The sequence below is a fragment of the Athene noctua genome, chromosome 2 (assembly GCF_965140245.1).
Source record: "Athene noctua chromosome 2, bAthNoc1.hap1.1, whole genome shotgun sequence".
Taxonomy (NCBI): domain Eukaryota; kingdom Metazoa; phylum Chordata; class Aves; order Strigiformes; family Strigidae; genus Athene; species Athene noctua.
The window spans coordinates 28,733,846-28,761,130 of NC_134038.1; the positions used below are offsets into that span (position 1 = coordinate 28,733,846).

At 39.2% G+C, this 27,285-nt stretch overlaps 1 protein-coding gene across 2 annotated transcripts; it reads right to left on the reverse strand.

Annotated features, from left to right (window-relative positions):
• Window positions 1-4,722: 4,722 nt before the first annotated feature.
• Window positions 4,723-25,863, reverse strand: RIPK2 (receptor interacting serine/threonine kinase 2). Of its 2 annotated transcripts, XM_074897642.1 has the most exons (11): window positions 25,618-25,863; window positions 22,085-22,238; window positions 20,767-20,922; window positions 18,338-18,495; window positions 14,857-14,906; window positions 14,347-14,508; window positions 11,148-11,233; window positions 10,876-10,965; window positions 10,153-10,258; window positions 6,477-6,656; window positions 4,723-5,287 (listed from the first exon to the last, which is right to left on the reverse strand). In XM_074897642.1, exons 1-11 carry the CDS (start codon window positions 25,803-25,805, stop codon window positions 4,962-4,964), a joined length of 1,656 nt encoding a protein of 551 aa, XP_074753743.1. In that variant the 5' UTR covers window positions 25,806-25,863; the 3' UTR covers window positions 4,723-4,961. The 2 variants fall into 2 exon arrangements, with proteins under 2 accessions (XP_074753743.1, XP_074753744.1); XM_074897643.1 differs by lacking the exon at window positions 22,085-22,238 and having other exon boundaries at window positions 25,618-25,721.
• Between the last annotated feature and the right edge of the window lie 1,422 nt (window positions 25,864-27,285).

The window sequence follows — 27,285 nt, forward strand, 5'->3', positions numbered from 1 at the left end:
CCACATTCCTTAATCAAGGCATCTATCATCTTAAAATCTTTTTCTTCTGTCACAGCAGTGTTAAACTATAGCCTAGAAAACAGAATGCATATTTTCAAGAGTGCATGACTACTTTCACTCTGAAATTTGACCTTGAATTTGTCCTGTTTCTGGTTTGGGGCATCAAACTTTTTTTTTTTTTTGATTGTGTGTTATGCTGAGGGATTCTGTCATCAGGCATTTGGCCCCCCTTAGACCTGGAGAGCGCCTTTACATTCTTCATATATCCCCCTTATGAGTCAGCCTCAGCCCTTTGTTTTAATTCTGCAGAGGCTGCACGTTGGAAGATGAAACAAAACGTTTTCTTCATTAATGCTTCCCGTATTACTATTGGTCTGACCCTGATGGTTATGTCTACTTGACATTTCCCACAAATTTACAGTATCAGCACATAAATCAGCATTAAGCAATCATAAAGCATGCAGTGTGATGAAAAACATTTATTTCTTGAAGATTTCTTCTGTGAACACAAAATCTACTTCCTTTGCAAAGGAAGATCACACATTTGTATTTTATGTAAGTAGGATTGGTAATGTGAAGAAGTAAATATGTATAACATGTTTTTCTCATTCATTTTTACAGTCTTGCAGAATTTGGCCAGCACTTGTGCAGTGAGGATTCTCCTGTGACAACTTACTGCTCATAGCAATTCTTCTGTGTGTTATAGCTACACATACACACATTTGCATATGGAACAGCTAAGTGACATTCATCTGTCTGAATAAACCTGTGATATTTGCTTGTTTCTTACCTACACTTCCATAACTGGTCAGGAAGGCTTTTCATACTCTGCACTGGAAACAAAAGTACTTCAATTATTTCCAGAGCCTCTTCATTCATACCATTGCCCAGATGCAGCAATCAGTTCAGCTGCACCTCTGCCAAGTTTTCTGCTTCCTCCCATTCCTTACCTCTGCCCCCTGCTTCAGTGCTAAGCCAGCACAGGCTCCTACAACCCTCGTCTACAACAGATGCACTTACAATTAGCCATGATTGAAAAAACACTGCCAAACACCCTCTGCCATTAGCTGCAAGAGTCTGAATGACAAACAAAGACCACCATTTGTGTCATCTTGGTAAAATCAGATCCTTACATACTTTTCCATGAAGCTGATGCAGGACAGAGCATAGCACACATACCACATCAAGGAATCTCTACTAACCATGTTAACTCAAGGTATGGGACCAGAACATGAGGATCAGACACTGCTAAGTGACTGAGAATCAGTCACTATGAATTGACTAGGTCCTCAAATGGCATATGAAATCTAATGGCAAGAAGTGCAAAGTAATATGTATAGTTCTATGCTCCTATTTTTCCCCATATACATGTAAAAAGATGTTTTTATGTATAAATTTTAAAAAGTTCTCAGTGAGCTGTTACAACTCAGAGAAACGCTTTTATTGTCAGTGCTCAGAAATATCAGTGACATTCCTCCCTGGAGTAAAAACACTGAAAAATCTATTAGGAATTGCTGTGAAGAAGTAAGGAATGCACAAAATACTGTTGAGTAGTGGAAGGTGTGGGAGGGGAAACCGACCATCTTTTCAGTCTTCCTGAGAGCTTGCAACCCTTTCTCTCGCAGAGCAGGGTCACACCTGCCACATCCACACATCTGGCATGACTTTAGCAGACACCCCAGACTTAGGCTTCCTGACAGAGAAGTTGTGCGTGAACGGCATGACTGTGCCTTGCTGACTCCGGACTTGCTGCCACAGTCAAAATCAGTGCTGAGTGTTCCAGCTGCACAGAAACTCTCTTCCTCTTTCATAGTACTGGAGTTAAACAACAGAAGCAGCAGAAAACTTTGACATACTACTTCGTATGGCTGTCACCACCACAAACCCTACACACCCTATGTGGATCAGGCACACAGCCTCCACCCTCCCTTCCCCATGCCCACCCCAAAGCTTCCTCCTTACCCCTTCTTCTGTATCTCTCAAGTCCTGAGTGTGACTGTCCCCTCCTCCGTTTCACTCTTGAGGAAATCTGTTCGTGCCTAACAAGTTGGAGAGGGCAGGTTTAAGGATTCTACTCCCTCATGAAGAGAGGCTCAGGATCTAAGGAAAGAAGAGGGAGATAAGACTAAGTTCTATTGAGTGGCTTCAGGGTTTCCTTGAAGGGCTGGGCTTTGGCTAGAACAACACTCATAGCCTTACAGATACACATGTATTCAGGACGGGAGGTAGAAAACTACTTTACCTGCAGCTGCGCCACCTCTGGATGATGACACATGAAAAGGGGTAGCCCATAGTGATTGCAGCAGCGGGACAGCACCATTCCTGAACGTGACTCTGTAGGCCAGCTTTATCATTATCATTATAATTAACTGACCCCAAGCTAGTTCCCTACTGACAGGAAAGAGCCAGCAGGGAGACTTCAGAAAGCAGCAGGATGTCCTTTTCCCTCAGCCACTGTTCTACCAACGGGTCCTCATCTTTCATGTCCAGCATTTCCTCTCCACTATGAAGAGGCTGGATGATGGGCAACCACCTCACTTGCCTTGGCAGCAGCTGGAATGGCTTTGGGATCTGTCACATTCATGTCCCAGGGTGCTTCCACCCATCCACATGGCTTCTGTGGGGAACAGTAGCTAACTAGGTGCTGGCAGAAAAACTGCAGCAAGCACGCTGGCAGGCTGCAGAACATGTCAGAGGTAAGTGAGCGCAAAGGTGCAGCAGCAGCACCCAGAAGGATCAACAGCACAAATCACCAATTCATATTAGTCTATCAGCCTGCACAAGTATCATCAGGTACTGTGCACAGCATACAGGACTGCGAAGCATGGCATCTGTCCTGTGGTTAAGTTCTGTTTGCTTTAAGGCAGTAGTTTCTTTCAATGAGTTGGGAAATAGGAAGAAAGTGCAGGGCCTCAGACATGAGACATCAGATACCACCTGGCAGGACAAGGCTTTACACATAGCAGGACTGCTTTTACCTTCTTACACATAATTTAAAACAGTAAATGACAAAGTTTGGAGCTCATGCAGACTCCACTATAAGAACAACATCAGCTTGTAAAAAAATATCCCTAAAGAAGCCTCTGTTCATCTAGTTACTAAAACCCCAATTTAGGAAAGCTCTTAATACACAATGAATTCTGGACACACAACTAAAAGTGCTATTTTGCTACTTTGCATGACATATTTTTTAGGCAGTAAAATTTAACAGGTGTCGCTTAAAATGTGACATGCAGTGAAACACACAGTTCTGTACCAAACTTCCACAATCAAGGCTGGCAGCTTTCCTCAAAGCCTGTTCCTGCCACGCATCTTCAGGTCTGCTCTAGAAAAAGCACCATGTCCTGGTTTCGGCTGTCTAGTTTGAATTTTACAGCCTTCAGAAAGGAGCAGGATAAAAACCCAAATTCCCAGTTTATGCTGAAAATTTACTTCAAAAGTATTTTAAAAAATTCATTTTCTAGCCAATAAACTATACTTTGCATTCTGTGATTCAGTTAATAAAATAAGACAGATATTGAAAAAATAAGCTGTTGCCAACTAACAATGCCTACAATAACTCTTGAATCATTGAAATGGGGCAGATCTCACAGCTCCATAGGTTTCCAAACAGCCATCACTTAGGATTTCTTATTTATCTGCTGCTTTTTATATGGTAGTTTATGTAGATTTCAGATTTCTTGTACATGAAGTTCAGATTTTCACATATTTTAGGTAGCGTTAGCAGAATTTGTAATTATTAGTGCTTGTAAAAATAATTTGCCTGTGCTGTGTTCTGACAAATTAAATCCAGCATTTTTTTTTTAATAGTTTTGAAGCCACCTAGGTAAAATCACTACAGCTTTCTGAAATGAGCTGAAAAAAGTACCACATACCTTTTCCTCTCAGGTGGCCCCATTTGTACCTCAATGTGTTAGCACCATCCTTCAGACAAAAAAAGGGCAGCAGAGATGTTGTCCAGTGAAGGTTAAGGCAGGTCATGGGAGAAGAGACCCATGCACATCACTTCCAGACTGACATTGGCAGTGCATGCTTGATCTCTGTACAGATCTAAACTACTGCTCATCATGTAAATACTAAAACTAAAATTGAATTTAAAGTTTGATCCAACAACATGAGATGAGAAGTATTTATGGCAGATAGCAAAGGTAAGGGAGGCATTAACTGAGGAAATATAAAAGAGGTATTAACTGAGGGTTCCCTTGTATAAACAATATGTGGATCTCATCATACTATGATTTCAAGAGGAATTTAAGTGAGTGTAACCAAATCATGTAAAAAGGCTATAGTTGCACCCTTTCTAATGTATCAGTTCCTAGCAGAACAAAGATGATCAACACAATGTCCTCCTTGCCCTTGGGCTCCTCTTTGGACTGATATTCTTCTTATGCAGTGGTCAGAAGTGCTTTCCCTGGCAACAAAGTGGGAAAACCAAAACAAAACATAATAAAAAAATCCTGTAAAAATGCAATGTAATCTTCCTCTTACCTACTACTCTTCCTGGTATCTTGGGAGGAGTAGTCAGTATGACTGAAAGAAGAAAAACTATTATACACACAGCATACAAGCCCTGAAATAGAGCACCCAGATTTTTTTTTCCTCCTGTATGAGAAAGACCAGATGGAGGGAGAAAAAACAATACTCCAAGTTGAGATGGGTTGTCTCAATCCTGTGAGGTGATGAGAAAGGATTTGTATAAACAGAAAATATGTAAAGCAGGGAACATTTAATGTTTTTTCTTTGTCATGTATAAACAAAATACTTCTATGAATTGAGTCAACAACAAGTGTCAAGTGTTTGGATTTATGACTGCACTCCAATTGATTAATTGTAACTCACCAAATGCAGTCGAGATGAAGTCAGTGTCATTTCTGAGGCACTACAATGGCATAATAAAGACAAAGCGGTACATATATAAAACTACTATATAAAAACAAGAATTTCACATAGAAAGAATAATTTTAAAGATGCAGTCTTAGAGAATTAGATAGAATGTCTGGATAAGGTTGAAGTCCTAGCTGTTTGTTATCTTTCAACTTCTGTATTATAATTCTGGCAAATTCCTCTCCTTGGCTATCTGAGGTATCAAGAAGTTGTCGGACTTTTGATGTCCTTGTAGGTTTGGTGCTTATAAGTTCATAGTCTTCTTTCATGAGTAAAAATCTTGATAGAAGAGCATCCAGTGATTGATTCAAACATGCTTCAGTCATCTGATCAATAATTTCTTCTCTTTTACTTTGGATCCATTGATGAGCTACATTCTGTTGCACAGTTTCCAAAACGAAATCTGAGATTAGAGAGGATTTAAAAAAAAAAAAAAAAAAAGTATTGTAACTATCTGTCAATAAACAGTGCCATAGAACAAGGAACAAACTGAGAAAGAGCTGTTTAAAACTTGGGTTTGGTCAGAAATACACTAGACTAGAGTACTAAACATGCCTTTAACATTTCACTAATGTATTCCACGTTTCAAATGTTCTGATTTGTCAAATTTGGTGGTTAGAGTGTTTATTTTATTTGAATCACAGAATAATTTAGGTTGAAAGGAAGCCTCAGGGAGGTCACATCTGGTCTAACGGACTGCTCAAAGCTGGGCCAAATTTGAGGATAACTCAGGTTGTTCAGGGCCTTGTCCAGATGAATTTTGAGCATCTCCAAGTGATGGGACTTCTACAGCTTCTGTGAACAACCTATTTCAGTGTTCAACCTGTCCTGGTACTAAAAAGAGAGAGGTGGTAACTTCACTTTGCAGTGGGATTTTTATTGAAATTTACTTAAAACACCCCTATAGTTTCCTGCCTATTTTACCCAAACTAAGGATTCACACAGTGAAAAGGTGCGGATTATCATATTTCCAGAAGAGAGTAATGCGGCAGATCTTTATAAAGTTGCACGCTATTGTGTGGCCCACAAAAAAATGTCTCTGAGTAATTCATCACGCATTAAAGTTATCTTCTGTTATTCTTTTTGGAAGTACAATTTTAACAGTTATTTGGTGCATAGTAATATCATGCAGTGGGTTCACAGCTAACACAGAAGTTCATTAAAGGTGAGATGCTGACACAGCTGCTGCCTCTCTTTGCCTCACCATTACTAAGAGGAAGATTGACAAGCCTAAGAAGTGAGGAGAAGCGACAGGCAACAAGATGAGTTAAGCTAAAGGTAACTTTTATTTCTGTTCTGCTGGACTGAAGCACTGCTACAGAAGTAGTAGGAGAAATAATATCAGCAAAGGGAATGGGGTAAGGAAGACCCAAGCCAAAAAAAAAAGCTAGGAGCTACATGTACATGTACTAGGTCACATTTTACGTTGGTTTTACTTTGCAATATAAGGCTACAAGATCAAAATTACTTGAATTCTTAATTTGTAGAATGCTTTTCATTTTACAGATGAACAATTTCCATTTCATACACACATATATTTGATATTAGGACACTTATTGTGGGTCTTGGAATTAAATCAGTGTTTGCTGTACCTGAAGAAATTGGTGATGACCGCAGCATACATGATGCAGAATTTGAGGCATCTGAAACACTCTTGTCTGATGAGGGAAAGTAACTGTATGGATGCACAAGAAGTTTGGCGCTCTGAGGTACAGAGAGATTTTCATCTGTGCTCTGACTGCTGAGCGGTTGTAGACGCCCAGAATTTCCATCTTAAAAAAAAAAAAAAAAAAAGCAGCAAGCTGTATTAATTCTATGTACAAATAATACACAGCCGTCACAGACTATTTAGAGTAATTCCATAAAACATAAATTCACCTCAAATACATTATTCCTTATACTCAGGTTCTGAGTAACTTTATGCTCCTTATCTTCTACCAGGGCTAGACCATGGGTTTGGGGGTCTTGTTTTGTTTTAAAAGAACACAGAGAGAACAAATCCAGTAGATGTGAACTTTAAAAAAATGCTCTGTTCAACAGAAAATATTTGTAGGGACTGGAAGAACAAAATAACTCCTTCAAGTATTTGAAGGGGTAGCTAGGAGTCAGTATAAGGGCTGACTAATTTATTCTGATGAAGTTCAGCAGCATATCAAAGGTGGAAAGATTGAAACAAAGATTCAGGTGGAGGGAAAGAACATGAAAACCAATGGTAGTATTTGGTGGGAAGCCAATAGAAGTTTTGGGTAGTCTGTCAAAATAGAACATAACTTCAAGAAAGCTTCATGTAAACGCTTGCAAAGAAATGAAGAACAGGGGTTTTATCAGGTGGAAAGCTTAATAGTTTCTATTTTTAGGATTTTTTTATGGCAGAAAAAGACGATGGACATGAAAGCAGCAGTAGGTATGACTCAAAGAAGAGATGAAAAAGAGCTAATGAGAAAGAAATTACAGGGCATATGCCTAATTCTGTGTACAGTTTTTATTACAGACTTCCACAGTGTCACTTGATAAAGAGATTCAGAGATGTTAACTAAGAACCAGAGATACAGATGTAAGAATTCAGGTGAACATCTAAAGACACCCTAAAAACAGGTAGCCCCCTACACAGCTCAGGACTTATAGGGGTATTTGAAGGTAGATTCCTAGATCAGAGTGTTGATCTGTTAAAGAATATGGCTCTAAGTACATGGAGCAGAAATAGGAAACTGTGAAGGAAATGGCACACATTATTTAAAAAATGGTGGACTAGAACTCATAGTAACTGGCACACATTATTTAAAAAATGGTGGACTAGAACTCATAGTAACTAGCATTTCATTTCATTACAGACAAAGTAAGCTGGGCAGAGTTATACAGTGTGAAGCAGCAGATGTTATCTACTGTATGAATGAGACAGGATTAGGAGGCAACTGGTGTGAGTGAAAGATCATTTTAGAAAAGGATTTTGAACAGCTCTGCTAGGATAGATTGTTATAGATCTCTAGGCATACATAGGTCTTTAACAGCATTAGAGACAAAACTACTGGGATTGTACTGGTATGGGAGAATAAACTTGACCAGGGACCATAGCATTAAAATTATGAAACATGCTGAGGAGATTTTCAGGTGTTATTCAGAAAGAACAGGTTGACTCATGTTACTCAGAAATAACCTAGCTGACCTAGAAGACTGGTGTAATAGAAGTGGAAATTCAGTAGCACAAAACATGAGACCTAGACTTTCTGCTTCAAGCTGCCAATGATGATTTGGAAATTGAGCTGAGAAAAAAAAAAGACACCTGGGTAGATTATTCTGTAATGAAGAATCTTGTAAGAAAAGAAAAATAAAATTCTAAGGTATATTAAATAATGTTCTTATTTCAGGAAGAAAATACCTGTCACACTTCTTTTTAAATACTAAGTACAGATGTCTGGTACCCTTAATTCCATGACTTAAGTTAGAACATGCACAGGGAGGACTAGTAGGATACCAGGAGAATGAAAAACTTATTTTACAAATGGATTTCAAACCCAAGTGTATTAAAAGATTATTCACTATATCAGAATATAAAATATTACTCTATATCAGAAATAAAATGAGAAGAGGGAAAAGAGCTATTTAAGCTTAAAGCAGTGCCCATGAACAAGTGTGTATATAAGCTGGATAGGGAAGAAAAAATTAGAGAGACTAAAAGCTAGAGGACCCATCTTAACTCTGAAGGAGCAAGTTTCTGAAAATGTTTTCTAGTTGTATTGGCGGGAAAAAAAAACTAAACTAAAATCTACAGTCATTAATTTCTGCCTTGCTGTCATGCTAAACTCAACTCTTGCCAACAGCTATGTGGGAACAGATTTTCACTTGAAACAACTGCATCTAATTTAAGCAAAGTAAGAAGAATGCCAGTCTTGCTTTCCATTATAAAACTACCTGATGTAGATATTGACAAGGTCACAACAAACACTTCTGATGTAGTACAGTTTTGTAGACACTATTTTCACAGGCTTTACAGTATCCACACATACATGCAACGAAGTCTAAGCAGTGACTCTGTAAAGGACCATCAACTGATGAACCAGATTAATAGCATCCCCGCAATCTCATCACTGGCCTCCACAGGCAGATAGGAAAATTTTTAACAGGAACCAGCACTAAAAAGGGCTGACATTGATCACTGTGTTATCTGATTACACTTACCAGTCCATACTCATACTCAATCTAAGATTCCATTTTCTAAAATTCATCGCAACATTCCTATCAAGCTTGGTTACCACAAGGTATTCTTCATCTTTAAGATTTTTATGGTATGTGTATAGATATATGCTTGGGTATAGCCAAACTATATTACGTTTGCTTTCTGCTATTTCCCCCTGTAACTCAAAATCCTTAAGCCTCCCGTAATTTGTTTTCCCTGGAATTCCTGCTGTATTTATATCTTTCTAGTACACTGAGTAAAAGCTCAGCATTGTGAATGTGTTGAAATGAGCTGGAAAAAAACCTGCCTGTGCCCTCCTATCTCTACCAAAGTATCTCCAGTTTTGCAGCACCTCAGCATACTTTTTGATATGCTACTTTACAGCAGTAAATTCAGTCATCGTTTCTGCTTTCACACCACTGGTCCCTGCAAAGCCAAAGGATGCTCCGTTCTTTTGAAACATATGTTTGCATTCTTTGAAGAGAAGAAACTCAAGTGATTTTAGTTTCATAATGTATTGCTGTTTCACCTGAGTCCCATTGCATTTTTCTGGCTTCTCAAGTCAACAAAACCTCAAAATTGAGTTTTGTCTGGGAATTTTGCCAACTTTTATTCAGAAAAAGTGACAGCAACAAAAGGTCTGTGCAGATACTATTGCGAGGCCATCTATTTATTAAAGCCATTTTATTTATTGAATCAAAAATGATAGAGAGGTTGGGCTGCATTAGAAACTTTCAGTTTACTCAGCTTTAGAAGTGACTCAAAATGTTTAGCCTTTTTATCTTTAGGAGTAGTTCACAAATAATTAACTAAACTACCAAGGGTCTGAAGGGACAAGTAAATGCTATCTCTGCACTCATGACCCTGAATAGGAAAACTGAAGCTGTGAGCTGTGGGGATTTCTCAAGTGACAGGAACAGAAAATCAGAACTGAAATACACTATTATTTTACCCAGAGCACTAAGTTTACAAAACACATCTGTTTTCTGACATAAACAGAGATCCATCTATCCACTATGTAAATGCAATGTTACAGTGGGAGTGTAAAGCTGTGAAGGCAACTTAAATCTATATGAAGTCATTAGTATCTCTACCTGATGAGAAGATATTACACTTGGGAACAGACTTGAGTCTTGACATATCTGGAGAGATGCTCCGAAGGGGAAGTGCATCACATTGTATGGAACCAGAGTATGTTTCCTGAAATGATTCCAGTTGTATAATGAAAATGCGCATTAAATAAATACAAAGTTGCAATGACTTACAGAGTACTTTCCCATCACTGTGTTTTCCCTACTATCTAAATGTTCAATAGACAGCATCATTAAAATACAGTAAAACAGAAGAAATCTGTGTAATCCTAAAACTTGTTATTTTCCAAAGCTGACAGCAATTTTGTATGGAAGTTTTATTATTAGTAATAATCAAAATAATCAGCATTAAGAATCAAAATGTAAAAGCAAATCTATACAACCCTACATAAGCAAGCTCCGTAGAGGTGTAAGGGAGCAGAAAACAGCCTCTTACAAGTTGCGGCCACTGTGTGCTGCATTCCTCCTTGAGGGACAGACTGTCCCACACTTAGAGGATATACCAATCATGCCCCTTCTTATTTTTACTTACTCACCCTTTACTATCTTCAACTATATGGCTATGCATTTGTTACACCTTGGCTCAAGTAACGCATTTTACGTCTTTCCTGACTGCATAAGAAAGTAAACTGCACAACAATACCCCTTACTAAGTCAACCCCCGTTTAGAGCTCTCAGGATCTTTAATGATGCCGACATACCGAATGCAGTATGTAAAATATTTACCTCTTGGGGATTCAGAGGTATATTTAGAGATATCTGCTCCGCATCTGATTTCTTTCCACTCTTGTAAATACACCGGGATTCATACAGTGACTGGAAGAGACATATTTACCTGTATTAAATTTCTGCTATAAGACAAGATGACAGCTGTATACAAACACATGCTTCAGCCATATACAAGATTAAATAAAAGACAAAGGAGACTACATTTCTTTTAGCAAGCAAAACCTACCAATTTATTTGACCAATTCATGACTGTAACAAAAGCCACTTACCTTTGATCTCTTTAACAGAATTACTGCTTCCAGTGTAGCTATTTCATCAAATGATCGCAGGACTGGCTCAAGGTCTATTAAGCATTCTAAACAAAGAGAGAGTACTTTGCTGAAGAATTTAAGGTGGAAATTAATTTTTAATTTTGCTAAAGCTACTTTCTTACATTTACAAAAGTAATTTGTCTACTGATACATATCAAACTACTTACGCTGCTAAACAGAAGTTTCTTGTTTTTACCTGTTACAAGTGCAAGTTTCACATCAGCAAAACAAACCCAGTCGTGATCTGGCCACCTGAGCACTCTGTACCAAAAGAGATCCATGACTGTGCCTGACCACAAGTCTTGCATTCCTGGAATGGATATATTGGTGGGTTTGCTATATTTCCAAGATAGACCCAACAAGCCTGGTTTGCTAAATGGGGCCAAACAGAACAAGACCTCAGAGTGGGTTGCTGTCTTCCCACTCCAGCAGAGGTCTTAAAGATTTATACAAGAAAAACAAACAAACGACTCCCCACCACAGAGAAATCCAGAACAGACGCTGTGCAGCAGGGCCAGAGAAGATGGTGATAATGAAAGCACTGACCTATCAAACCCAGTGAACCCAAATTATAGTGTCCTCATGCTCACCAAAGGCAGCAAGTCAGAGCAGCTAAAATCATCTGCTTCCATAGGGAGACAAATGACAGCCCAATGAGCAAGTGACAACCTGTGCTATGCTCCCTTGCTTTCCAGTGCTTAAAGTTTAAAAAAAATATTTCAAATTTTGAAAGAACCATATCATAAAAATGTATTTTTGAAACTGTGCTCAAGTTCAACAAAAACTCAGGAAAGGATTATGGCGTATCATAATTCTACTGCATTTCTATGGACTCAACCCATTCAGGTAAACCCATTTACCACACTAGCAATCTGTCACACTGCCTTACTATTTTTTTTTTTTTAATCCCATATTACTTTCTTCCACTAGCACCTTCAAAGACATGTATTCAATACTGGGATTCTTATTTTCTTGCATCAGCTCAAACGGAATTTTACAGCTCCATTTTCCACACAGAAATACTAGCACAGTTAATTTTTGCTGATTATAATTAAAATGTAGGTACACATTCCAAGTACATGCAGAAACATGATGATATGTACTCTTTACCCCTTCTTTATAAGGGGAACAGACAGGTTAACTGAGGTTTTCTATTTAAAGTTCATTTAACAAAAAAGTTTCGGCTGTTTTCAGTTTTTCTCCCCGTGGTATGGTAATTGCAAAATTTCCCAATCAGTGAGCTTTACTTCCCTTAATTTTACAACAGTTTTGCAACTTCCTCTTTCTTATCATGATAGTAAAGTAGGGTAAAAAGCAATGCATGTTTTCTTCAAAGACCATCTTACTACAGACACAGCACTATTTAACAGAACCCAAGTTAGCTTACACTTTAGTACATAGCCCAGGTAATTATTCCTTCAGTGTGACCATAGAGTTTGACTGCTATTTTGGTTAACTGCCATAGGAAAACAAGAATACATAAGGAAATATCATGATGTGTCTGTTCTTTTTGATTTTAAAAAAATATTATAAATAGATATATTTCCTTGCTTGGAAAAAAAAAAAAAAAAATAACAATTTACAATCATACAAACCAGACTCATGCCAAAATAACCTGACATTTAAAAATGTTCTTAATGCAAAAATAAGAATGCCTAAAAAAAGTTCATGTAATTAATTTTGGACTGTAAACTGAACATGAAGATGCTGTATCTGTTTGGACGTGTCCTCATTTTGTCCTCTGACAAACTGATGCAAATAAATGAACATTTCGTTCTAAGCTATCTGAACACTCTAAGCTTTCTAACACTTTCCAGCTCAAAGAAAGTATGCCTATAAAGGTTTTCAAAATAATAAACAATCCTCTGTTCAGCAAAGCTACAAAGGAAACATTAAGATTGCAAACCTCTCTACTGTTAACATTAAAAACAAAACAAACCCTAAAACCAAAACCCACTAGAACCAACTAAAAAACCCTAGCCTTTCAGGTTTGAGGCATTGCATCCTCAACCAGTAAGAAACTAAAAATATAGAGTTGTTTAAGCCAGGGCTCTTTGTACTGTTTTACATTTGAATACTTTCAGTAACTCTCTTAGTCTACATTTTTAAATCTCCACGGTGATTCAGCTTTTCCTACAGAATTAGAATCATGTTTTCTAAAGGTTTAGGGAGGAAGTTTTTAAAGCACATGTAAATTAAACAAGCACAGTGAGGCAGCTGCAGGAACCACCGTTAGCTTCACCACACTGACATACGTGACCACAGCAACACGTGGAAGAGCAAATTTCACAGTCGAAAACGGGTAATCACTTTTTGCCAATTTTGATAGAATTACCTTTAGGCAATGGCCAAACAAGAACCAAAAGTCACCACAAAATTAAGCATGTTAAGGAGAAATTGTTATGGGGGATAAGTGTGGACTCGACATACACCGAGTACGTCAGTGAAATGCAACCAACACAGGTCTGCAAAAACAAAAAAAAACATTTCCAGGTCACACTATGCCACTCTAATCTCTACAAGTTTGCACCTAAATCTTATTCTCTGAATTCAGCAATCCACTATAAAAAAGGCTGAAAATATCTATATTTGGTCTCCTGGACAAGAAGCTGAACAGAGGAAGGATGGAAAGAGAAAGTTAAGTGCATGGGTTCAACCAGTTCCCGTTCGATCTGGGAGGTGGAACAGTCAAAGAAACAGTCAGTGAAAAAGATTTATAGTGAGATACAAACTGTGTAATGGTTTGTGTGTTTGCCGGCTTGCTCATAAATCCCACAGTACTCATTCCATACTTCACTTCCCTCCCTTCTAAATTAAAAAAAAAAAGTTCCCTTCAACAATAAACAAAAAGCTTCAAGTGCAAGTAGTTAAACAAAACATGCTGCTTTTTTGCAGGTAAATTAGAGATGGCAAATGCAAAAGACTCCAACTAACAACAACATTTTAAGGCACACGTGTAGTTCCATTCATAAAAGTTTGTTTACAAATATGGTGGAAGCAGACAACCACCTTAACATATGCAACAAGATTGAGCACAGATATCTCTTGACATCTTTACCACTTCCCTTTTGCGACTATAACCTTGCTCTGCAAGTACGATGTTCAAGTGAAATCTGGCAATTTAAAAATCTTTTCTCATTATGCAAGGTAAACTTACTTAAGAATGATGGTCTTTCATCTGGGTTTTGTGCCCATCCACTTCCTATCAATCTTATGATGAGCATTCGATGAGGAATGTCCATTGATAAACTTTCTTCACTTAAGTCTAGTCGCTGTCCTTGTGACACACTATACATTATCTGCAAGGGGTTTATAACTTCTGTCAAAATAGACATCGTGCAGTCATTAGCAATATATGCAATAGAAATAGCTTACTTTAGGAGGAATAATGTAGTTTGCAGACATAGTATATTAATTCACCAAAATAAGGTTATGGTTTGGATTAAAAAAAAAAAAGTATTTATCAAACAACACTGTAATTTTTTAAAAAAGAAGTACAGAGAAAAAAAAAAAAGTCCAATCTGAAAAGTAACTCAAAATGTTCTTTAACAAGCTTATAAATTGAATCATTAAAAAGTAACCCCTGAAATGCAGTCCCCAGGCACCCAGATCATAGGTTTAGCCTTTACTGGCTGGAAAAATAAATTAAAGGAAGACATGGCCTTACCTTCAAATGGCTGTTTCCTCGACATCACTTCCCACATAATAATTGCATAACTGTTTAAAGTATAAAAAGTATAGATGACTTTATTTTAGATTACCAACAATAACTCAATGTGCTCAGCTTTATGTTTTATTAAAAACATTTAGCTAAAATGATCCCACATGCAGACACAGGACTGACTATAGCCAACTACAACAATGACCTGAATATACAAAAACTATCAGGAATTTTAACCAGCGACTTCGACAATAACGACTTCACAATATTAAGTACATAAAAGGTACATAGCATATAAACTCCTATTTCAAATCTGTATTAGCTCTGCTCTACTAATACGTTGTGAATTATGAACATGCAATTTAAATCTCAACACACAAATTAAACTAAGCCCCAGAGTCCCAACTGCTCTGTCCTAACTGCAATACTGTCGAATCTCCCCAACCCGGACCGGCACTCCCTGGTGTTCCCATGGGAAGCATGGGAACTAGCAGGGAGGATGGCTTTCACTTCTATCCGTTGTGGTAAGGCATTAACTGTCTTTTTCTATCTGCTAAGCCACAGAAATGTGGCATTCAGATCACAGCTAGCCCTTGCAGGAGGTCAAAACCTTCGCAGGAATAAAAGCACAGACACCAATATGATGGTTGCTACTTGTTCAACTTACTAGCCGTGCAATTGCTTTACATATGCTCCTTAAAGGGATCCACCTTAAGCATGGCTGTGTTTTGGTAACATTCTTCTTCGGCATGTATGATTGGTTCCCTATTCTTCCCGTACATCGCAAGGTCTTCCGAGCGCCTCTCCCTACAGGGTACTAGCAGGGAGGATGGCTTTCACTTCTATCCCAACACAAAGCTGAAGAGTCAGGTAGGATACAGACTAGCACCCAGGAAGCACACTCCAGCTTTCCCCACAGACATACATACTTTCTACATACGCAAACTTCTCTACAGGAAGAAATGTCACTTACATACAGCATTTACTTTACAAAAGAGACTCTCAGGAAGACCACCCTGATCTATAGCTAGGAGACTGAACATATCTGCTTACTCAAACTGGTGACATTTTTTTCCACACATTAACATGAATGGAAAGTGGTTCAGTGAATACAAACCTGCTCCACCTTTAGTAGGCTCATCACTCTCTTCAGTCATCAGGACATATTAAAAAAAGGTAACTTTAAACAACTTTGTAATTTAATTAAGATTAGATTTCATTTATATGAAGCATTGAATTAATTTATAAAAGTCAATGCAGCTAAAGCAAATAAAATAATATAAAACCTCAAATCTAGCTTTCCTGTTTAAAAATAGGAATTTGATGTGAGGAATAAAGCTAAAATGAGAGAGCAAAAATATTTCACTGCTTAAGAACCTAATTTCCAATGTCAAACATATCCTTGTAAACCTACCTCTACTCCCTTATTTTTTCAGTAAATCAATTTAAAAATGCATTGAAAAGTATTTAAAATCTTACTTCAAAAAAACTGAAATCCAATTTCCACTGAAGCAATAAAAATTAAACAATGCAAATGATTTTGCTAAACAAGAATGACACTTACCAGGATAAATGTTTGCTCAACTACTCAAATAACTGTACACAAAGACAGTATTTTCTTACATCACTAAGAAATACCAAATTTTGCATACAGGTTACATATAACTGTCTACAAGCATTGTATCATGTAACAACTACCAATTAGGAAGAATCAAAAAAAATTAACTGACACTTAAAAGTCAATCATTTAAATTGAGCTTTCCTAACTGCTTATTCTATTCACATTTTAACATTCATCAATGTTAAAAATTATTCAAGTAACTTTTAATAAAAACAGTCATCCCTGTTAGAAAGCCTCCTTTTGATACATTCCTGAGAAATTAATGCAGGCAGGGTTGGGTTTTTTTTTTGGCATGGCGAATCACTCATTTTGTAAAAGTTAATGCTGCTTGACTGTTGTTTAAATTATTTGCTTCTTTAAGAAAGATCCTTCCTCATAAATTATCTGCAATATCCCAACAACATTCAGCTGTATCAGCTGTGGTCAGTTAATCAGTCTTTCATTCAGTTTAGAATTGCTCTACAATTAAAGATTATTTTCTCAATTCTACAACACTGCAGCATACCACTTCCTGCGGATTCCCCTTTACACTATTCATGTTTTCCTTTCTTATTTCTGCTTCATAACATCTCCTTCTGATCCTGAGAACCAATCTTCCTGTGTGACCTTTCTGGTTCTCATTTCCTTCACTGCCATATCTCTTTATGATGTTGTCTCAGTTTCTTTTCTCTCTTCTCAAATAATCTCTTTCCTTCCTAATTTATAAGTATTCTAAGATCTTCTACTGATCTCTTCTCTCTTATTATCTCCCATTTGGTTATTACGCCTCTGTACATTTTTTTTTTATTTTGTAGCAAATATTTGTCTTTCTCTTCTCCACTCACTAAGTCACTAGCCACACTTGCAAATTCTCTAAAATCAGAAGCTAGAGGAGATAATATCACACCACTACTTCTTTCCCTATAGTATATCATTATTCCTTCTCGATGTTTTCCTAGTCCAGATTTTCTCATCACAGGGTGAGTGAGGAAAGCAAGTATGTTACCATCTCTATTCTTTGGACAGGAATGTTAAGGAACTTCATGTACACCTTAAGGATAAGGGATAATTAAGAGAAATACTGGTCTCCCTGGAAGTCAGTAAAACCCTCTGAGACTAATTAATCTCTCAACAAAATACTACCCTGTCAAAGATAGCTGAAAGTAAAGTGGTAGAGTGCAACAGAGAGATGGACTTTGTCACAGTGATAGGCCTCTTCATGCCTCCTCAATCCCCACAATTCCCTCCACAGCTGTTCAATTAATCTTTAAACTCCAAGCCTTTTCAGATTAGCTAATTTTAACTAACTCTAATGTCCTAAGAGCAATTGCTGTTTTGTTATATATATAGGTCACCACTACTGTACTACTTCGTATTCTATTACCTCTACAAGATACAAATGTTCCTAAACTTTCATACGGTAAATTATTTCTTAAGAAGATCTCTCTAAATGCTTCTTCCCACCCCATTACTCTGCTTTTTCCTAACCTCTTTCCAAAAATGTCTTCTTCTTTCCCCCCAAGTACATTCTGTAAATGATGTTAATTGATGTGCACAAATTACAAGGGTATGTGCATTGAGATAATGGTGTGAACAGTTTTTCCCCTCCCTACATTGTCTCTGTGTGTTCATTCTTTTATAGAAACCAGTCTCCTCTGTCTGCCTCCGTAGTTCTAGCTTAATTTCTGGAGAATTACACTTGTGACAGTGTTTTCTAAAGAAACAGGTGATGAAACCCAGCTACCTCAATTCTCTTTTCCCCAAGGTACTTTGCTTATACACTTATGATATTTCTGAAAATAATAAAATTGCAGAAAATATGTTCAAATTCAGTAAATCAAATTTGAATTCAGATCACAAAGCCCACTTGAGAACAACATGAGTTACCTGTAGATATCATGTTTTACACTTGCACGGGTTTTCTGACTGGGATTGTAATCTTCAGGTGGCATGTAGACAATCGTCCCTCCTTCTGGCAAAGAGGTTTCACTTCGTGATTGCGACATGGATATGACACGCCATTTTGACATGCCAAAATCTGCAATCTGGAAAGGACAAATCAGTTGTCCTGAGAAATAAAACTGGATTTATCTGCTGACCATTGTTAGAAACTCCTGAAATATGCCCGAAAGAAGGGGTCAATAACCTGGCAAGTCCTTAACCTGACACACAAAAAGTATGTGGTTGTCCTAGCAACAGGTAACACCAGCTCCAGTTGAGAAAACATTCCGAAGTCATGACTCATGATATCCCTATAGCACTGCCCTATCCTGTTGTTCTTTTAAGGAAGGACTCATATAATCTACAGCTGGAGATTCTGCTATGGGAGTCTGTCCTGTATGAAGAAAATAACTTTCTTTGGTTAAAAAAAGCAAACAAAAAAATCTAGATTCTTGGTTGTGAAGAAAGCACAAATTTAGTATAAATCATAATAGCTCTATATAACTTGCAGATATCCCAAGACAGTTTCTCTCACAGAAAAATTTTAGGGCATTCGACTCCCCAAACTATGAAACATTAATCTTGCATTAACAAATTTGATATTCTGAAATTCTGTGCTGCAAAAAGTTGCTGAATATCTTCTTTACTCCTACAGAGTTTACAGTACATCTGCATAAAAAAATTGACTTCACTTTACATTCCCAGGCATCCATGAGCCAGGGAGCAAGATGTCAGACTAGGTTACAGGTAGAGAGACAAACAAGCAGCAGAATAAACTTGCTGGCTGAGCTGCAGAGTGTCTGGCATACTGGGAGAGAGATAAGCAGCCAGCTACAAGCTCTTCACTTGTCCACTTGTCCAGCATTTGCATAAAAGCAAAAAAACCTTTTCAACAAAGATGCCCATGAGAGCACTGTGGCAATTCAGATAACAGAAATAAGCTTTCTGGAGAGTGTAGGGTCAAAATCCACAGTGAAGAATAACCTTTGTTTTCCTCTACAACTCACTCTCATCAAGCCTTCCTCACTGTAACTGGTCACATTATCTTGCTCATTCAGTAAATCTGGGACAGTCAGAAGCACTCTATGAATGGTGTTACTTTTATACATATGCAATACTTCTATTTGGCATGGATGATAATCTTCTTTGCATTTCCTGCCAGCTCTCCTAATTTAAAGAATCTTGCTCCACCCCCAAAAAACACTTAAAAACACTAAGGACAATTTTACAGAGACTTCATACAGGAGGCAGGGCAGGTATGCAAGAGTTAACCTTTTCCCTTCAATTACTCCAGCAAAGCAACTGTTTAGATGTGGTCAGGCAGGGCACCAGACCATACCAATGCTGTCAGAGATTAAAAAAAACAGTGGATAAAATAATTACTTGGACCAGTTTCCCAATCAGCTTTACCAGGAAGCTCGAGAGAAGGCCATACCAGCAGAACTGAGTGGGAGGATGAGGGTGTGAGTGGAGACAGAGCTCTGTAAAGCACCTTGCTGCAAGAAAGACATCTTTGCAATGGAGAAGAAATCAGCACTGGATCTTTGATCTTTATGCAGAGGACCCACAGAAAGATTCATCTCACGGTAACAGCTGAATTTATACCTGAATGGTGAATGCTCAAGTGCAAAATACCTCTTATTTCGCATTTACTTGAATAGTATATTCTATCAATTTTAAAAACAGATGATCTTTTATAAAAAAAACCCAACTCTTGCACTTATGGAAGCACCTCACCATTTTGTCAGAAGTACTTTTCATCTCTTTTCCACACCAAGGCACTGATATTTTAAAAGGCAGAATTAAAGTTTTCAACTAATGTTACTTCTCTATGTATGTTTACTTACTTGAAGAAGCTTCACAAAAGCAATCTTCCAACATGTTCAGATTTCGCAGTTACATTTTACATGTTCTTATTCTACACTAACAGAACATATATGTGCATATTGCACGATAAATATCAAATGGGGTATTAACGTTTGAATTTGACCTACTGTCCTCCAGAACTAACTTGTCTGAGCATCTCAGACAGGAACACTGCCTATTTTCTTCTCAGAAAGGGCCAGACGTAGCTACCCTTGGAGGAGGGTTGCCATATGACAGTGTAACTGCTATTATCAGCTACTGCTATGGCAAAACCATTCCAAATTCTGGCTTTCTGGTCTTTTCAGATGGATCAAATCCACACTTGAGCAAAGCAGAGTTTTCGAAAGAAAAACTCAAAAGTTCTGTCTTCAAGGATAGAAGAAAACGTCTGACATACAATTACATCCCCTCTGTATGACCACATCCTCACTCTTCCTCCTCTACAATAGTTAAAACATTTTCATTGCTTGTTCTGGATGCCGAAGAACGTAAGAATTATGTAAGTGTACCTTGACATGAAACTCATCATCAAGTAATATATTCTGGGTTTTCAAGTCATGGTGCAGCAATGGAGGATTCATGTTGTGCAAATAGTTTACTCCCAAAGCAATTTCATAAAGAATGCGGAATCTCAGGCACCAGGGAACGTCAGGGTATACATCTTTCTGCCAAGATAAAACCACAAAACCAGAATATAATCCTCTGTTCTGATCTAACAGCATAACACAAAGACTTTTATAATAGGAAGAAAGTTATCTGGACAAGCAGTACTCATTTAAAACATACGTTACATGAATTCCTTAAAAATTTGTGACTGAGCATTAAGACTGGTTAGCTCCTAAAACAAATATATAAATGTTAATCATGCAGCATTATGCTTCCGTTCCCTAGCATTCATGTAATAGTTCATGACTGCCATACATGATGTAGGACATTTACTACATTACTCATTCATGTGGAAATATGATTCTCCTGCATGAAACTTGCAATGAGCAGATTACGAGTACTACATAAAAGAAGGCAAGAATTGTATCTTCAACTGACACCGGGAAAAAAAAGCTGCGGTGAAACTAAGCACAAAATACTACATTTACAAATATTAATACACCCAGAAAAAGGCAGTAAAAAACTGAAACGTTAAAAGTTACATTAACACTAATGCCTTTATGAAGGACACATTGCTGAACTTTCTAAAGCACGAGATACGTGTTGATGACAGGTATGCAAGAGACTGCAGTGCTGCTGAGACAAACTGAAGTAGTTTTACAGCGGCAATGCTGGATGCTCAGACCAAGCTAATGGGAGCAGCTGAGAGTTCAGCATAGCAGGACTTACTCCTGGGAGTAAGATCTGGTAGAAATACCCATATCTATTTAATTAGCAATATTTGACTTCTATAAACTAAAGTAAAAATTTCCATTTTTTAAAAAAACAAGGATTCAAATTTAGGAAAAGAACTTCATCTTTGTGTGATATTTACATTGGCAATAATTCTGAAACCCAGACTTAAGTAAGCGTAAGTATTTTATCTTCTAATTAGAGAACAACAGAGATTTTTATAGCAATTGTATATAATAACTCAAAATGAAGCCAGTAATAGGTCACAGCATTAAATGAAAAAGTGTAATAAAACTAAAGTCTGCTGAATTTGTTTGTCTTTTGGGGATACAGAAAATCCATCTCAGCACCAAAAACTACTAGTGATAATGACTGTCCCTTAATTTGAAATATTATTAGTAACACACTTTACTACTTCTCTTAAGTATGGAAATCACCATCTATTTGAAACAACCAGTGATTTTATTTAAAGACTGCAAGTACACTTACCCCATGTAAAAGCTGGTTTAATGACCCATTTGTCATGTATTCTGTTACTATCCCCAGAAATTCAGGCTCGTTGCAAATTCCCAAAATTGGAAGAATGTAACTAAACCTGGCTTTGTGTAATATCTCTGCTTCTTTTAGAAGGTGGTTTCTATCACTTAAAGAAAACAAACAAACAAAAACCATTACCATACTAATACTGGGAATCTCAAAGCAAATGCTGAGTTCATATATTCTCTTTAAAAAATGATGTACCTATATGCAGTACCACCACCTTTCAGTATTTGTTTCCTACTACACGGTTTCAATAACAAGTCACTGTAAGACAAATTAGAATCTGCAAATTCAAATACAAGATAGCTTCCCCAGTTGTGTCGCACCACACAAATCTATTTCCATCACACTTTTCAGCCATGTTTCCTGTAAATAAGGATACAGTCAGAAATCCAACTTTCACCACCCTGTGTAACCATAATGGTAATAACCAGCTACATTTGTCCTATTCTACTGCCCATCTTTGAACACTGAGTTTTCACTGATGTCCAGTATTAATCTCCTACAGAGAGAAGACCTTAATAGTCACAATTCTCCAACCATTTAAATTTAGTGGACACTGACGTGCACTAAAATATTATGGTTTAAAGGAATACACCTTCAGTTTTTGAAGGAAAAGAAACAACCAACTATATTTTGTTTCCGCATAAATTGTTCCTTCAAATCAGGCCACTGCTTTGAATCACCGACTGGAAAAAACATTCCCTGTTTGCACAGGAAGCAGGAAGGGACCAGCCTCATGATGTTTGGATGCCTGAATTTGGCTGTGTGAATACTGTCTGTTATGTCAAAGCTCATCGTAAATGTGAACTTGATGCATCTTTACAAATTCAGACCTTGGAGCATGTGGATTCGAGAAGCTCAAGTCTGATTTAGAATTGAGTAGGCTTCTATCCCTTAAAATGATAAACTATTTGGTATGCCTTATATCTCAAATGCTCTTGAAAAAAAAAAACAAAACGGGTTTGTTGACAGTGAGGATATTTGGACCATGAAAAAAGATTTAGATTTTATACCAGTGGGGAATGGTACAGATACAAGGGCATGACTAGGAGGATGTCCAACTACAGGACTTCTACAGCACATCTAAGACAGATCCTTTGGATGTGAGCCAGTCTGATTCAGAAGCAATACAGCTGGGCTGGGGCATGGCCGCGTACAAGCCAGGGCTATGCCCTCCACAATCTGCTCATCACAGTGCCGTGTTAATGTGGCTATACAGCTCCTGGGTGAGAGCTGGCTTGTGTCCATCAAGTTCAGGGCACACACTGAAGAGCTCACATTAGTCTGGACCCATTGGTGCAGATATAGCCCTCACAAAGTAAAGGCTGTCAGAGCATAGGAGGAAAAGAGAAAGCCCAGAGAACTAAAGCCTGCTGCTTTTATGATAGGAAAACTTCAAATTCAGATAGATGTGAAATTAAAGGCAATTGTTGGTCCTTATCTATGTGATGGAAAAAGGCTTCTATTATAGCAAACTCTAGGAAATGAAAGTAAAAAGGCAGCCTTAAAAAAAAAAAAAGCATGGGACAAATGACACAACTCCCTCCCTTCCTCCCTCTCTCCAGAAAGGATTAGGTTTGAGAAAGCTAGGGGTTTTCCCAGACTGTGAGGCACATCTGCATGGGATTCAGCCGTAGCTGGGAAACGAGTTGCAGCATATTGAGGCCTATTCCTGTGCCTGTAAGTCACTTCAACTCTGCTCCATACCAGAAGGGTATTGAGTAATGCCAAAATTAGTACAAGCCCACAATAGCTTCCCAACGGGCTTTGCTCTTTGGCTGGTCACACACCAAGTTCTGGGATACACACCTCAGGCTTCCTGTTTGGGGAATTATCTGCACCGTGAACCTTTTCTTGACAGCATTTACAGGATGGCATTTTATGTTGCCTGCTATACAATCAACAAATCACTTTCTGCAGAGACTCAGGTATAACGGATTTCTTACAGTTTTCGGTGTTCTGATAGCATTTCCAAGCTTTGCATGATAATATGGTAGGTGGCTGAATTATTTTGATTATCTCAGTTGCCCTTTTCATCATAATTTCATGGGTTAGTTGTCACACTAATCTAAATTCTAAAAATAGAATTTGCTGTTTTCTCCTAAATGACTTTAGAGGATAAACATTGTATTTCTGATTAACAGGGATTTCAGCAGGCATTTAAATTAAAGAAAAAAAAAATAATAAACTTATCAGAGAATATGATATTCCTGCTTAAAAACATAACTGAGATTCCACTTCATTCTGGCAAGATTTCAGAGATAAAGCCTGTGTATACACACCTGGAGAATAAGAGGTGAGATAGCTTAAACCAACTTCTCTTATACTCTGGCATATTAAGTCACAAGACTACAAGCCTTGTCATTTTGAGTGAAGCTATTCTGCCTAAACGGCTAATACTAGATCAAAGAAACCCGAGGCAGCAAATATTAGAGGCAGGTTTACAGTAAGGCAGGCTTTGGACAGCCTAAGAGGCAAATTTGCATTAATATGAGAAAAAATTGGCACTCTAGGGAGTGAATGACACAGAGATGGATGAAAACTTATTACCTGCAATCCCCTTATATGGACTGACAGCTCCTGTAATAAACACGCTGTCACCTGGGGTCCGGGAAAATGGGGAACACAACTGCTACAAGTTGAGAAGCTAATGGAAAAATATCACTTGTACGTGGGTACCTACAAGCCTACTATTTTAAATTAGCTTCTCTCAGTACTGTGAGATCTGGGGGAAACGAGAAAAAAAAAAAGTCAATCGTGCACTGTCTTAGAGAAGCTTCTTCTAGGAGCTCAAAGCAATCTCTAGTCAATACAGTAATATATTCCTTATATTCTCTCTGTAAACAAAACATCTATAGTAATCACTGTATTTTAATACCCTGCTGATACCTCAGCAAAACGGTTAGCAACCAACAGACCCAGACAGAAACTGAGCTGTGCAAATCCCACCTTGAGGAGGAGCCAAGTTGCACGCTGCACAAGAAAAAACCTTCAAAAGAGGCAACATGCTTGGTGTCTCACACGCCGAGACTGAAACCACCCATTTTCAATAACCGAAAGTGAGGAAGCTCCGGGCCTGGTACGTGCTTTCTTATGGCTCAGGCTGAATCATTCTTCGTGGGATTTCCTTTCCCTTGGATTTAACAGCTCTGCCTACCAAGACACCCGGTTCCTGATCCACCAAGCTGAGAAACCCACGCCGGCGTCTCCGCCGCGGCGGATGGACCCACGCCCGGCAGAGCCCGGGCTCCACTACCCGCGGCCGCTCTACCCACCGACGGACGCACTCACGGAGAGTCCCGGGCAATGCGGGAGCGTGGGACCCCATTCTTGGTTTAGGGGAAAGGCGGGTTCAGCTCGGTCCTTCCCCACGGGGGGCGGCCCGAGGGGGGGGATGATGGAGGCGGCGCGGCCGCCACGTGAGCCGCGCCACCCCCCCGCAATGCCCCATCTCGGCGTCCCCCTCCGGCCCCCATTACCTGTCTAGCAGCGGTCCCTGCAAGCTTTTGAGAGCCACCGGGACCCTCCAGTCGGCGTGGCGGGCGGCAGACACGGTACCGTAAGCGCCACGGCTGATAAAGCGCAAATCCGGGAGTTTGTTGGAAGGGATGGAGGGAAGGGCGTAGCTGATGGCGTCCGCCCGGTCTCCATCATCCCCACCGCTCATCCTCGCACTCCGGGGGCGGCCGCGCCGTGTCTAGGCCGGGCGCGGCGGAGCCCAGAGCTCTGCTCCTCCCGCCCTCCCCGCCTCGCCCCGCCTCTCCTGGGCCCGCCTCCGCGGCAGCCCCCCGGAGGAGCCGCTTCCCTTCCCCGCGGACCACGGCCTCCCGGGCCGGGGAAGGCGGAGCCGCCGCGATGAATCTTGCGGGGAGGAGGGAGCCGGTAGAACCCGGTCCCGGTGGTCCCCCGGGGCAACACCGTCCTCTTTGGGGGGAGCCGGGAGGCATCCCCCGAGTTGGGGATGGGGGAGAGGGGAGAAGCATCCCTCTTCGTCCGGAGGTGGGAAGGGGATGTGTTATCGGTGTTCCCGAAAGGTGATGCGGGACGCCGGGGCCGAGCCGGGCCGGGCCCGGGGCGCCGCCGCCGCCCCCCGGAGCTGCCACCTGGGCGTTGCCGGGTGTCTGCTCGTTGCTCGGGTGCAGTGAGAGAGTTGGCTCTTCCCCCTGACGGCAAGCACTCACTTGTCCTCTCCGTGTCTGTCCTAGGAAGGTTTTTCAGGATAGCGGTGTTTCAAAAAGGTATTTTCGAAATTTCCAGAAAGTGCAAGTTCACCCTTGCCCCCGCGAGCTGCCGGATCGGTGGATGTGTTTGTGATGGCTTCACGTGAGAGTTACGCAGGAAGGTTTTGCAAGGCCTGTGCACCAAGTCAGGTTCTCACAGGCTAACAACATGCTTTAAATTAAAGTTAGAAGTCTGTTGCTTTCCACAAGGAGTGACAGTTCAGTGGGATGAAGCGGAGGCACATACAGCAAATCTCTCGCCTTTCCCTGTGGATGGATCTTGGGCTTTTCACATCTCCTCTTTTCTCCCAAATCATGGCTAGGGACCAGAGAATGAGGGAAAGGAGCTACGTTTTTAGACTATGGTATTGTGCAGTATTTCACAGCATGCATTTTAAAGCATGGCAATTATTTTTCATGTCTGTCTAGGTCCTGGTACTTTAGATATCTTTGCTATTTTTAGCCAATTTTCTTCTATCTTGCACAATTTATATGCTCCAAATGCTGCAGCATTACTAGCATGCTGAGCAGCCATATAAAGCAAGTGCTGGCTTACCCTGTTTTCAGTTTTTGTTTAGCCTGTGTCCCTCAGACACCCTAGCTGGTTTCCCAGAAGTGTAATTTTGATGCAGTTTTTGCAATATGCAGGTTTTGTGTATCTGTTTATGCATATCCCTCTCTGTATTTACCATGTTTGTAGCAGGATTTGTCATACTATTTCAACTTTGATATATAAGGAAGTTTTTGTTTTCTAAAGAAAATAACATATAATGGACATAACACGGTGAGCATGTACTCCAAAACCACTGGGTAAGTACATGCTTATGGTATTTCCCATTAAGAGATTATGGATGCTGCTATACTAAAAAGTTTAAGGTACTGTACAAAAAGTTATTTGTGCATCTTGTTACTGTGTATTCTGTTAAT

Coding starts and splice junctions, on each gene's coding strand:
- RIPK2 (XM_074897642.1), bottom strand. CDS start 25,805: ATGAGCGGTGGGGATGATGGAGACCGGGCGGACGCCATCAGCTACGCC. Junction 10,259..10,875: donor TACCTCTGAATCCCCAAGAG/GTAAATATTTTA, acceptor GAATCATTTCAG/GAAACATACTCTGGTTCCAT. Junction 6,657..10,152: donor GTGTAATATCTTCTCATCAG/GTAGAGATACTA, acceptor TTTTTTTTTAAG/ATGGAAATTCTGGGCGTCTA.